The sequence below is a fragment of the Nerophis ophidion genome, linkage group LG04 (assembly GCF_033978795.1).
Source record: "Nerophis ophidion isolate RoL-2023_Sa linkage group LG04, RoL_Noph_v1.0, whole genome shotgun sequence".
Lineage (NCBI taxonomy): Eukaryota > Metazoa > Chordata > Actinopteri > Syngnathiformes > Syngnathidae > Nerophis > Nerophis ophidion.
Window position 1 is genome coordinate 36412898 of NC_084614.1, and position 13941 is coordinate 36426838.

The 13941-nt window shown below is 37.7% G+C and overlaps 1 protein-coding gene across 1 annotated transcript in view; it reads right to left on the reverse strand.

The window, feature by feature from the left end:
- Positions 1-13941, reverse strand: part of dhrs11a (dehydrogenase/reductase 11a) — a 69483-nt gene extending 55542 nt beyond the window's left edge. Inside the window, exon 1 of the mRNA XM_061897992.1 lies at positions 13573-13941. Within this exon, the coding sequence (XP_061753976.1) occupies positions 13573-13704 (132 nt within the window). The 5' untranslated portion in view covers positions 13705-13941. The remainder of the gene's footprint in view (positions 1-13572) is intronic.

Consider the following 13941-nt stretch of genomic DNA (forward strand, 5'->3'; position numbering starts at 1 on the left):
TATGACAACATTGTTGCAAAATGTGTTTTCAAAATGTGTTTTCGATGATGAATGCCAAGCAATAGAATTAAATCGAGAAATGGCTAATAAACAGTATTGGTCGATTTTCTGGAAAAGTATGCGATCGCCATTGCTGATTAATGCCTTTCAATGCCAATCGCAAACTCTGACCCCTTCAGGCTAGTATTGCATTTATTTTCAGTCCCCTAGCTGACAGGCTGACAGCTAATTGTGTATTTCCATTTACAATTATACAATTAGCTGCTAGCTTGTCAGGTAGTGGACTAAAAATAAATACAGTATTAGCCTGAAGGCTAATAAGTCAATAATAGGCACCTTCATCATGGAAAATAATGCTTAGATCGATATTTTTTTTTTCTCAAAATATTTTTTTTTGTTCTTGTTAATGTTTACTAACTCAGAGAATAAGCACCTGGACACAGGTGGACTTTGATGGGAATAAATATTTCAATGAGTAGTAGATATTAGTTTTGATTTGGTTTCGTGACCCCGAAAGGGGCAAGCACCAGAAAATGGATGGATGCATGGACGGATTTTGCTCTATTGACTTTTGTTTGCTTCAACAATTGTATGTAGTAAAATATATTAAGGAACTACTTTAAATATGTGTTGATATTGTTAAACTGTCAAAAATACTTATCATAGATAAATGGAAAAATGTACAGGTGGTACATGTGATCCGAATCGGTCGATCTCACAAATGGATGATCTGTTTTAGAAAGTAGCAAAAAACACTACCGGTAATTGGAACATTCCTAATAAGTATTTAGATCATTTCTTCAATTAAAACATGTTTCCACTAGAATTATGTCACCGATTACAATATAACCTCCTTTGCTACTTCTTACTTTTTCTCAGGTATTATGCATTTTGCGAGGTAGAATAAGATAATGTTCCTGATTGGAAAACGTTGTTAAGCAGGTCAAAATCAATGAAGTAATAAGTCAACTATTGCTATCTGCAACATTTTTGACAGTAATAAAAGAAACCTTTGGCCCATACAACCAAACTACCACTGAATAAAATCAACATCAATGAATCTACAAAAGAGAAATATCACAGCAAATTTAGAATGATACATTTAAACAAAGCACCTCGGGATAGGTTGATTAGCAACACTAAAATTGGCCCTAGTGTGTGAATGTGTGAATGTTGTCTGTCTAACTGTGTTGGCCCTTCGATGAGGAGGCGACTTGTCCAGGGTGTACCCCGCCTTCCACCCGATTGTAGCTGAGATAGGCACCGGCGCCCCCCGCGATTCCAAAGGGAATAAGCGGTAGAAAATGGATGGATGGGCATTTAAACAAACATTGTATAAATAAACTTTTCAACAGAAATACTTTGAAATGAGATACCGGGGTACATATTTAAGACCGTTGAACTTGAAGCAATAGTCACTGATGAGCAAACTCCAAAAAAAGGATGCACATTAGAGGGTGGCTTGTAGAGCTGACCTGTAACACGCCACTGAAAGAGGCTAAGACAGTTTGAGACAGAGGGAGGCTTAATTATTGGCTGACAAGATAAGGAAGGTGAACAGTGCCTTATGGCCCAGTAAGAAAAGAATGTCTGTGTCATGAAAGCCAACACTTCTACCTTTACCTGTTTTTATACTTATTTTATTGAATGTAATTTTAAGAATAAGGTTAGCTTTACAATAGGAGTAACAAGTCTTGACCACAAAAATTTGTATATTTATTATTAGCAGTAGGTTGCTGAATAACTTATTAATTGATGGTGTACAGTAACTAATGTTTTGAATCTAATGTTTACAAAGTTTATTTTCAACAGTGTCTGGAATTAAAATAGCGGTGACAACTTCAAGATATATACTTAAGCAGTGTAAATTTTCAAAATATAAATAATTAAATACTTTTGGTGAGGGTGGGGCGTGGTTTTATTTGCCATCTGGGAAATAAAACAAAAATTAAACATCTTGCAGACAAACAAAAAAACGGGTTATAAAAGTGACTGTGGAGCAAAATGTATATAAAAAAGTACACAAAAGCATATCCAGTACATCTTAAATGTAGATTAAAATCATCATAGGTTCCCGTTATTGTCGGTTTTAACAATTCAACGTCACTGATAGTCTAATAGTGGTTGACTAGACTGACTTCTGTTAAAGTAGCGTGGCTTCAGTCACGGCATGAATCGGAGTATGAAGAACGGTTGTCTGCCTCTGTATGTGCCAACCACTTCAGGCTGTGGACACCCTTTTCACCAAGGTGTGCAGGGTAAAAAAAATGTAAGGGTGAAAAACAATGTTTTTCCCTTCATTAATTAGGAACATTTAATCAATCACTAGTTGCTACAATAATATTTAAATGAATATCTACTTTTTGTACTATTCATCCATTTTCTATAGCCTATCCCGTTCAGGATCAGCCTACCCCAGTTAACTTTGTGTAAAAAGTAGACTACACTCGGATTAGTCGCCAGTCAATCACAGGACACATATAGAGACAGACAACCATTCACTAATTAGGGACTAAAACCACGTTGCCTGCAGCTGAAGTCATGTGAGTCAAACCAAACCTGGGGTACCAAATCTGCATTTTGAAAAGTGTAGCTTTGGGCTATGTACACACTGCAGCATATGACGCCAAATTCAGATTTTTTGGTCAAATTTCATCTTTTTAAGTAATCGTTCACAATACCAACATAATATGTAACTTCTAAGAATGTCTAATGTGAACAGAATGCGTTCGTGAACTGACTCGCATTAGCAATTGACGTCATGACGTCAAGCACCGCATTGTGTTTACAGAAGTAAATACGGCTACAATTCTACAAGGTCTCAATTCTGCTGAACAAAAATTAAAGGATTTTGTTCAACTTTAGTCAACATTTTCTCAACCGAATTATTGCCTTAGAATAGGGGTCGGCAACCTTTACCACTCAAAAAGCCATTTTGACCGTTTCACAAAGTAAAGAAAACAATGGGAGGCACATAACTCTTTTGAAATTTATAATGACATAATACTGCATTCAGAGGTTTTTTTTGCTTTGTGCTATGTATAAACCAGGGGTCTCAGACACGCGGCCCGCACCTTAATATGAAAATGTAATGTTAATGCGGCCCGCAAGTTTTATATGAATGCCGCTTGACAGCCTGACACCTACCAACCCTCCCAATTTTCCCGGGAGACTCCCGAATTTCATAGTAATTATTCTCTCGAATGTAAGCTGGTGTTCACCCAATGAACAATAATAAGGGCGTACAATGATGGCACTACCACTAGCGCCCTCTACAGCTTGTACAAATAGCTTGCCAGCCCAAATAATTGTTTGTTGAGACTGTTGCAGACACACATAAAAGACTGCAAGGCATCCTTATTCAACAGCAATACAGGTCACACTGAGGGTGGCCGTTTAAACAACTTTAACACTCTTACTAATATGCGCCACACTGTGAACCCACACCAAACAATAATGAAAAAAACATTTCAGGAGAACATCCGCACTATAACACAACATAAACACGACAGAACAAATACCCAGAATCCCATGTATCCCTACCTCTTCCGGGCTACATTATACACCCAGCTACCACCAACCCAACCCAACTCCCCAAACCCCCCCAACCCTCCGTGCGGCGGTTGAGGTGGGCGGGGTTGGGGGTATAATGTAGCCCTGAAGAGTTAGGTATACATGGGATACTGAGTATTTGTTCTGTCGTGTTTATGTTGTGTTATCGTGCGGATGTTCTCCTGAAATGTGTTTGTCTTTCTTGTTTGGTGTGGGTTCACAGTGGGGCGCATATTAGTAAGAGTGTTAAAGTAATTTATATCACAACCCTCAGTGTGACCTGTATGGCTGTTGACCAAGTATGCCTTGCAGTTGCATATGCGTTCAGATAGAGGTCGCAACCAAAATGCGACCGGCCGGCCGGCACGCAGATAGCATGGTGAAAATCCTTGCTCGATGACATGTAGAAAGGGTGTTAGAGGCATTGACATCACGGCACGCCCTCAAAATTGATGTCTGGGTGAAAATCGAAAAATGTTTACCCGTGAGATTTCTGGTAGAGACACTGAAATCTGGAAATCTACCGGATTTATCCGGGCGGTCGGCAAGTATGCGGCTGAGCCACATCAGAGTGGTCACCGCGGGTTGCCAACCCCTGCCTTAGAAGATTAAGAAGGAAAATGATTTTGGTTCTCGCAGTTTGTATTTTCATTTGTGAGAGAGCAGCGGGAACCTGTAGTCGTGGGATATTGACGTGAGTTCTAAAAAAAATCTAATTTTTGCCTGTTTTCTGCACATTCCTCTATTCTTTCTTTTTGCTAACCTCAATTTTGGCGAAGAATTATGACGTTTATCACTAATTGAAGACGTATCCGTCAGATGAATGCGACAGTCTTTCAGACTGCAGTCACGTAGGATATATATCGGATTTATATCCAGAGGACTGGGTCGGTTTAGAAACATTCAACATCATTTTCCCACTTCTTTACACTCCTCTAATGTTTGGTTCTATTAGGCATGTTTGCTTTACTAACATGGAACATGTCAAAGTTATTCAGAAGAATCTGGCTCAGGCCACTCTGAGTGATTGTTTACCCACCAAGTGTTTGAGCCCGTCATTGCGTAGTCTGCAACAGCACATGACGTCACATGCAACATATGTATCGAGAAATTTGATTTTACATGAATGGTCGTACCGACGGAATTCCATCTGTACCTAACAAAGTACCAAATTCAGTACCCATCCCTCATACTGGATATTGTGTCATTTGGATGTTAAGTTGCAGAGTGGTAATACAAACCCCGATTCCATATGAGTTGGGAAATTGTGTTAGATGTAAATATAAACGGAATACAATGATTTGCAAATCCTTTTTAACCCATATTCAGTTGAATGCACTACAAAGACAAGATATTTGATGTTCAAACTCATAAACTTTATTTTTTTTGCAAATAATGATTAACTTGGAATTTCATGGCTACAACACGTGACAAAGTAGTTCGGAAAGGGCATGTTCACAACTGTGTTACATCACCTTTTCTTCAAACATCACTCAATAAACGTTTGGGAACTTAGGAAACTAATTGTTGAAGCTTTGAAAGTGGAATTCTTTCTCATTCTTGTTTTATGTAGAGCTTCAGTCGTTTAATAGTCCGGGGTCTCCGCTGTCGTATTTTACGCTTCATAATGCGCCACACATTGTCAATGGGAGACAGGTCTGGACTGCAGGCGGGCCAGGAAAGTACCCGCACTCTTTTTTTATGAAGCCATGCTGTTGTAACGCGTGGCTTGGCATTGTCTTGCTGGAATAAGCAGGGGCGTCTATGATAACGCTGCTTGGATGACAACATATGTTGCTCCAAAACCTGTATGGACCTTTCAGCATTAATAGTGCCTTCACAGATGTGTAAGTTACCCATGCCTTGGGCACTAATACACCCCCATACCATCACAGATGCTGGCTTTTGAACTTTGCGCCTATAACAATCCGGATGGTTATTTTCTTCTTTGTTCCGGAGGACACCACGTCCACAGTTTCCAAATATAATTTGAAATGTGGACTTGTCAGACCACAGAACACGTTTCCACTTTGCATCAGTCCATCTTAGATGAGCTCTGGCCCAGCGAAGCCGGTGGCGTTTCTGGGTCTTGTTGATAAATGGGCTTTGCTTTGCAGAGTAGACTTTTAACTTGCACTGTAGTTACTGACAGTGATTTTATGAAGTGTTCCTGAGCCCATGTGGTGATATCCTTTACACACTGATGTCGGTTTTTGATGCGGTACCGCCTGAGGGATCAAACGTCCGTAATATCATTGCTTATGTGCAGTGATTTCTTCAGATTCTCTGAATCTTTTGATGATTTTACAGACCGTAGATGGTAAAATCCCTAAATTCCTTGCAATAGCTTGTTGAGAAATGTTGTTCTAAAACTGTTCGACAATTTGCTTACAAAGTGGTGACCCTCACCCCATCCTTGTATGGGAATGACTTAGCATTTCATGGAAGCTGTTTTTATACCCAATCAGGGCACCTACCTTTTCTAAATTAGCCTGCACACCTGTGGGATGTTACAAATAAGTGTTAGATGAGCATTCCTCAACTTATCAGTGTTTATTGCCACCTTTCCCAACTTCTTTGTCATGTGTTGCTGGCATCAAATTCTAAAGTTAATGATTATTTGCAACAACAAAACATTTTTATCAGTTTGAACATCAAATATGTTGTCTTTGTAGCATATTCAACTGAATATGGGTTGAAAATGATTTGCAAATCATTGTATTCCGTTTATATTTACATCTAACACAATTTCCCAACTCAAATGAAAACAGGGTTTGTATTTTGTCTAGGCCTGGACGATAGCCAAGTAATCGAACAATAGATAAAGATTAACTTGATAACTTGCTATGACCGTGTTTTCTTTGTCTCTCGCTTTCAAACAGGGTGCAAGATGTTTCTCACACTGTGTATCGGTCTCTGCACGTGAGCGTGTTTATTCAACAGCAAAATTAAATGAACGGAGTGAAGCCTCTTGTCGGTCATCCACAATCTCTGTCTCTGTGGGAGGAGGCGAAGCCGCTAGCTCACACACACATGATGCAAGGACAATGCCTCTACAGTCGCAACTCGCGACTGAGAAGCATTGCAAGGAAATTAGGAGGAAAAGAGATGATTGCAAAGCCCATCCACACGGGCAAATTGGCCAGTATGCCCTATTTGTTGGAAATTATACACACCATAAAAAAAAACAACAACAAAACGAATCACCCAACCCAGTTTTCTTAAAGCAGGGAAAAAATTGAACTTTGAGATATTCAATGTTTATTGAAGTGCATTTTTTTGCTAACAGAGATTGAGAGTCTATTTTATTTTAGTTTGTTTACAAATTTAGGTTAAGAGAGAGGTTTTTTTTACTTTTTGACCGTTTTGACCCTAAAATTAAAAAATTATTTATATATGAGCCAGGGTTTATTGCGTTTGAAAGAAATAGCAACCCATTGTTACTGTTATATATTATAATTACATTATTGCTCAATTTCATTTAAAAATAATGCTGCCAAAATATTCTTTATTGGCAATAATTTGTGGCACAATAAATCATCCAGCAAGAGATGTAACAATAATTGGTAATACGGTTTTGAGTCAAATTATTCAAACACCGTGAAAACTGCACTTTGATCAACTCACGGACTGACATCCATCCATTTTAAACCGCTTGTCCGTTTTGGAGTTGCGGGGGGTGCTGGAGCCTATCTCAGCTGCATTATATCGTCCAGCAAAATAAATTATCGGCCCAGGCCTAAGTTTTTCACTAAAATAGGCATTTTTTCACCAGGATACACATAACCCAAATCTGACATGTAGGACGTTTTGTTCTTTATTATTTGTTTTAAGTTGCGTTGTATGGCGTGACCGAATGTGGACGGCTTTAAGTCGGTAAGTCCGGCGACGATAAATCGCCATGTGCATGCTTCAAGAGCATTCACACTTTTTGTCGCTTTTAGCATTTGTAACACAGCACAATGAAAAGAAGGGTGTCAATTATCTTGTCCTCCTAAAGGGATAACTGGACTTTTTTTTTTTTGCATATCGTTCACAATCATTATGAGGGACAAGAACACATGTATTTATTTATTTTCTAGAATTTTAAAAATTATAAAAAGATGCGACTAATGGGAGTCACTATTGTAGCATTCAAAGCCCTCTAAAACAACTTCAAAACTCTCTATTAACGTTTTGTATACACACTGCAAATCTATATATAATGTAGTAACAGACACATTCATAACAATATGTAAAATGTAAAATATTTACCGTATTTTGATCATTTTAATTTTTTTTTATTTTTTTTTTGGAGCATTGAATTCTGTTTCCATAGCAGCGCACGTCTGACTTCTGGCAGCAAATGTTTGTTCCTACTTCTAGAATCAAACACGTGCATTTTTTAATCAAGGCAGACTTGGTAACAGACAACTATTTTTGGACAAATGAGGATTTACAATCTTATATTTTAAAGCTAAATATACTAAGGATAAACTACTTCTTATATACGTGAACACAAAGAAGAGGGTGAGACGTTGGAGCAGACGGAAGTCGGGAGAGTGAGGTGAAAGCGACAAAGCTATAGATATGAAACTTGGAGCCAAGCTATTTCGACATAAATGGATTGCTTACCCAAAATCAACAGGAAACACCCCCGGTCAGCTGGACCAGACGAACAAATCAAGTGAGTCACTTTATATCAACCATGATACGCACAGCACGCCTTGCAACTACACTACATACGCTCTCTGGCTAAGTCAGGTGTCTACAAACAAAACATGAAATGTAGGCAAATACTTTACAGATACTGTAATAAGATTGTTCATATTTTTCAGTCAGTACTGGTTATTGTCCTATCGCAGTGTTGTGCATTACAAACTATAACGTGTTTTGTGTTGACATCGAAACTATCTTATTTCTTGCTGTAGTTAGCTTTTACGGCTAATGCCGTAGCATGCCGATGTGTTACTATGCTAGAAAAAGAGTATCTCAGTGTTTGCTCCTAAAATAACAATGTTGCTACAGCTTGGTTATTATACAGGTTACGGACGTAAAATTAAGTATTGTTGACGGGTTCTGAATGCATTTTTTAAGCGATTTAGAGGTAGATTTGATGGTTTTTTGTTTATTTAGCAGCATCGCTAACCACCTACAATGAGCTTATTTTTACATGCTAAAAAGCAGAAAAAAATTCTAATATTTTGTCTTCTTGTTTCTCATAATGATTAATGTGATCGATAGCCGAAATACCAAAAAAGTGTCTATGACTCTTTGTGTAGCGACGCTGGCCCGCTAGCATCACACAGTGCAACTACTATTAATGTAGCAGCTAACATTGACAAAATAATCACAAAACCAAATGCCACACCATCAAGGTGGGAATGTTTCAGTTTAAACTTTTGGAACAAGATGACCATACGTATATCGAGGAGTCAGTTTGCCGAATGTGCGCGACTACAACAAATCTGAACGTCCACTTGGAACACAACCAATCGACAGTCCACACTCACTTTGCATTTAGTGAACAAGGTCAAGGTAAACAAAACAGTGCAAAATGGTGTGTGGTCACAGAAAGCGTGGGTAAATACGTCACCAAAGACATGCTGGCATTTAATACTGTTATGAAACTAGCATTTCTAAAAACTGATGTCTTGTTATGTTGGTGTTCCTCATCCGGAATCTGCCACATTTAGTCACTGCCAAACTTGATTTTGTTTTGCATATGACCTGTTATTACATCTGTTTAAACTGTAGTTTTTATATTGTTACTTTGCACTTTTGTTTAGGTCCAAACTTGAATGTCAGTTAAATAATGTACAACTCGACCTTCATCTATTGTTATGGTTCTGTATATTTGAGTCCCCCCAAACCCGCCCTTAGGCTAGCATATCTTTTTTGGTTGTAATTTTTATTCAAGTGCAACATTTTTCTTGGAAAGTATATTTTATTGATATTATTTGTTTGTTTTATCTTAACATTTACAATGTTAAAAGACACATTAAATACAAGTATATTGCATTTGAAAGGATTATACATGCATTATTATTGTGTACTATCATTAAATTGATGAGTAATTTGGTCTCATTAAAACAATGCCATTAATATCGTTTATCTGCAGTAATTTGTAGGTCAATATATCGTCAAGCAAAATATCGTCAGGCCTGAGTGTTTGTACTGTAAAATGTGGTTGTATAAGTAATACACAACTATTTTATGCTTACTTTGGTCGCAAATGTTGGTTGGGATAAGACTAAAACTTAAAGTGTGAAAAGACATTTTGAGATACTTGATCCAAGCTGTCCGCCAGAGACTCCTAAGCATCCCCCTGACACCACTTTGAAAATGTGGTGAGGCAATTTAACACTACCTGAAGAGAGAATTGATCGCCTCAACACTTGCAGCAGATGGATCACTGGTTACTTGCAGGCGCATCGTAAGCAGCCATTATCTTCCTTTCTAAAGTGTCACTTGAGTATCATGCTGTGCGGTTACTTCTTCACTCATTGGTGTTTCTTTGATCTCTCTAAAGCAGGTTGCCAAAGAAAAAGATTGCACAAAGACTCAAACGTCTTAGCAGTTTGGTGTAAAATGCCTCATTGAACCAAACACTTGAGGAGTGTAAAGAAGTGGGAATACAAGCAAATCCCTGTTGTACATTGGCATCTGTTACCTGGTTATGGTCATTGGTTGTTTAGCATCAGACATGCTTAACCTATGAAACTAGTAAGAAGAAGCAGAGCATTTTTGATTCGACCCTTTCTCTATGGCAATTATTACAGATAATTCACTTATGAGTTTAAATTGTTGTATTCCATCCATCCATCCATTTTCTACCGCTTATTCCCTTTGGGGTAGTTGGTGCCTATCTCAGCTACAGAAATAAAATGAATTGTGTAGCAATCGAGTGTAGCTCAGGGGTAGGGAACCTATGGCTCTAGAGCCAGATGTGGCTCTTTTGATGACTGCATCTGGCTCTCAGATAAATCTTAGCTGACATTGCTTAACACAATAAGTGATGAATAATTCCACTGGTGATCAGTGTTAAAAATAACGTTCAAAATATAACAAATTTTCATGCATTTTTATCCATCCATCTGTTTTCTACAGCACCTGTTCAAAAAGTCAAGAATGGTAAGAAGTATTTTATTCATTATTAGTTAGCTTCAGAATAAAAATTGTATTAAAAAGAATAACAGACGTGTTATACCCTAATGTTGGTTTTACATAAAAATGCACACATTTAGTTGTATTCAGTGTTAAAAAGATATTATATGGCTTTCACGGAAATACATTTTAAAATATTTAGTTTCCATAGCTCTCTCAGCCGATATATTTTGTTATATCCATCCATCCATCCATTTCCTACCGCTTATTCCCTTTGGGGTTGCGGGGGCGCTGGTGCCTATCTCAGCTACAATCGGGCGGAAGGCGGGGTACATCCTGGACAGGTCGCCACCTCATTGCAGGGCCAACACACATAGAGAGACAACATTCACACTCACATTCACACACCAGGGCCAATTTAGTGTTGCCAATCAACCTATCCCCAGGTGCATGTCTTTGGAAGTGGGAGGAAGCCGGAATACCCGGAGGGAACCCACGCATTCACGGGGAGGACATACAAACTCCACACAGAAAGATCCCTAGCCCGGGATTGAACCCTGACTACTCAGGACCTTCGTATTGTGAGGCAGACGCACTAACCCCTCCATGTTGTTATATATGTTTTTAAATGTGCAAAAACGATGAAAAAATTTTATACATATTTGAAGACAAAGCTTATTTTATTAGTGGCTATTTTTTTAGACACAAATTGAATATTTTCTCTTTACATTGTGCTGTTTGTGGCGGAATGTTCCCATTTTTGAGGGATTTCTTTGTTTTTTATCTTTATTTTATTTCCAAAATGTCCACCAATGACCACCAAAAATCTAACTGCCGGACAGAAAGGGGCCCCGGCCAACACTTTAGATTGAAGAACCAGAGAAGGGGGACTGAAAAAAATAAAATAGAAAATAATAGAAAACTGTAAATAAACTATAAAGCCTGTATAGAGATAAACAAAAAGGAAATAATAAAATGTGTAAAAAAAAAATCTAAAAATTATACAAATTATCACGTGTGCCAATGTGAGTGTGAATGTTGTCTGTCTATCTGTGTTGGCCCTGCGATGAGGTGGCGACTTGTCCAGGGTGTACGATGCCTTCCACCCGATTGTAGCTGAGATAGGCACCAGCGCCCCCCGCGACCACAAAGGGAATAAGCGGTAGAAAATGGATGGATGAATGGATGTTAAGTGTAAATACAATAACACTTTGAATTAATAATGATAGAAAACGCAATAAGTTAACATAAGTAGAGAGATTAAAATCAATTATTAAATACTTGTGCAACCATTAGACCAGGGCTCACCAACGCAGTGCCCGCGGGCACCAGGTAGCCCGTAAGGACCAGATGAGTAGCCCGCTGGCCTGTTCTAAAAATAGCTCAAATAGCAGCACTTTCCAGTGAGCTGCCTCTATTTTTTTAACTTTATTTATTTACTAGCAAGCTAGTCTCGCTTTGCTCGACATTTTTAATTCTAAGAGAGACAAAACTCAAATAGAATTTGAAAATCCAAGAAAATATTTTAAAGACTTGGTCTTCACTTTTTTAAATAAATTCATTCATTTTTTTACTTTGCTTCTTCTAACTTTCAGAAAGACTATTTTAGAGAAAAAATACAACCTTAAAAATGATTTTAGGATTTTTAAACACATATACCTTTTTACCTTTTAAATTCCTTCCTCTTCTTTCCTGACAATTTAAATCAATGTTCAAGTATTTTTTTTAATTTATTGTAAAGACTAATAAATACATTTTAATTTAATTCTTCATTTTAGCTTCTGTTTTTTTGACAAAGAATATTTGTGAAATATTTATTCAAACCTTTTATGATTAAAATTCAAAACAATTATTCTGGCAAATCTAGAAAATCTGTAGAATCAAATTTAAATCTTATTTCAAAGTCTTTTGAATGTCTTTAAAAAAAATTTGTTCTGGAAAATCTACAAGAAAAAATGATTTGTCTTTGTTAGAAATATAGCTTGGTCCAATTTGTTATATATTCTAACAAAGTGCAGATTGGATTTTAACCTATTTTAAACATGTCATCAAAATTCTAAAATTACTAATGATGTTCCATAAATTCTTTTTTTATTTTTTTCAAAAAGATTCGAATTAGGTAGTTTTTCTATTCATTTTTTTTTTCGGTTTAATTTTGAATTTTAAAGAGTCGAAATTGACAAACTATTTTTCAAAATGTTACTTTCATTTTTTTCGTGTTTTCTTTTATTTCAAACCGTTCAATTAAGTGCTTTTTCATTATTTATTCTCTGCAAAAAACCTCCCGTAAAAGGAAAAAAAATGTACGACTGAATGACAGACAGAAATACCAATTTTTTTTATATATATAGATTTATTTATTAACGGTAAATTGAGCAAATCGGCTATTTCTGGCAATTTATTTAAGTGTGTATCAAACTGGTATCCCTTTGCATTAATCAGTACCCAAAAAGGTTTCAAAAAGGTTGGTGACCCCTGCATTAGACAGACAGACAAAATAAATTAGGCACGATAGTGACCAATGAATGAAATACACTGGTAATATTGTTGAAATAAGAATGCATGTTTCTGCTGTTAAAATGAATAATTAAATCAATTGTTACATTTAATGTTGTTGATGTATCGTTTTCTGTGTGTAATAGTAAAAGCAAGTCATTGGTAAACAATTAAATTGAAATGTGTGTCCCGATCTATCTGTCATGATATTTAATGACGGCGTCTGTAATGAGTGCACTTCTTAATTAATTGTGGAAGCAAGTACATTATTAGTTATACAAAACGTTTTTTTACGAGGAAAATGTGCTTCTGTGACCTGACGTTAGCTGAAGTTGTAAAGCTAGCGTTAGCGGTGTATTAGCTAACAGGTAGAGTACTGGCACTACTAGCTTCACCCGCGTCAGGCTTCATATTTGATGAGATTAATATATTTAATACCTCGATTTTGTCGACATTCCTGGCGCAGCCGACCACCCGCATGCCTTGTTGGACCAGCGCCCGGGCCACAGCCGCTCCGATGCCCACCGAGGCTCCGGTCACCAGGGCCACTCTGCCTTTCCACCGCTCCATGGCCAGCGACGCAGAGTCCTCACCGGCGCACTTAAGTACACTTAAGCCGTCAATTCGTCAACTTCGGTCGGCTTTGTTCCGGTAGGCGTGAACCGGTAACGGTGACGATTCACACTGTCCTCGATGTGCAGGACGCTTGGATGGTTAGTGCGCAGCATCCGATGGTGCGTAAAGCAGATCCAGTACGCGCCTCTCTGGATGACACGAGTCCTGGCGGTGGTAAATGTTTGTTTCACG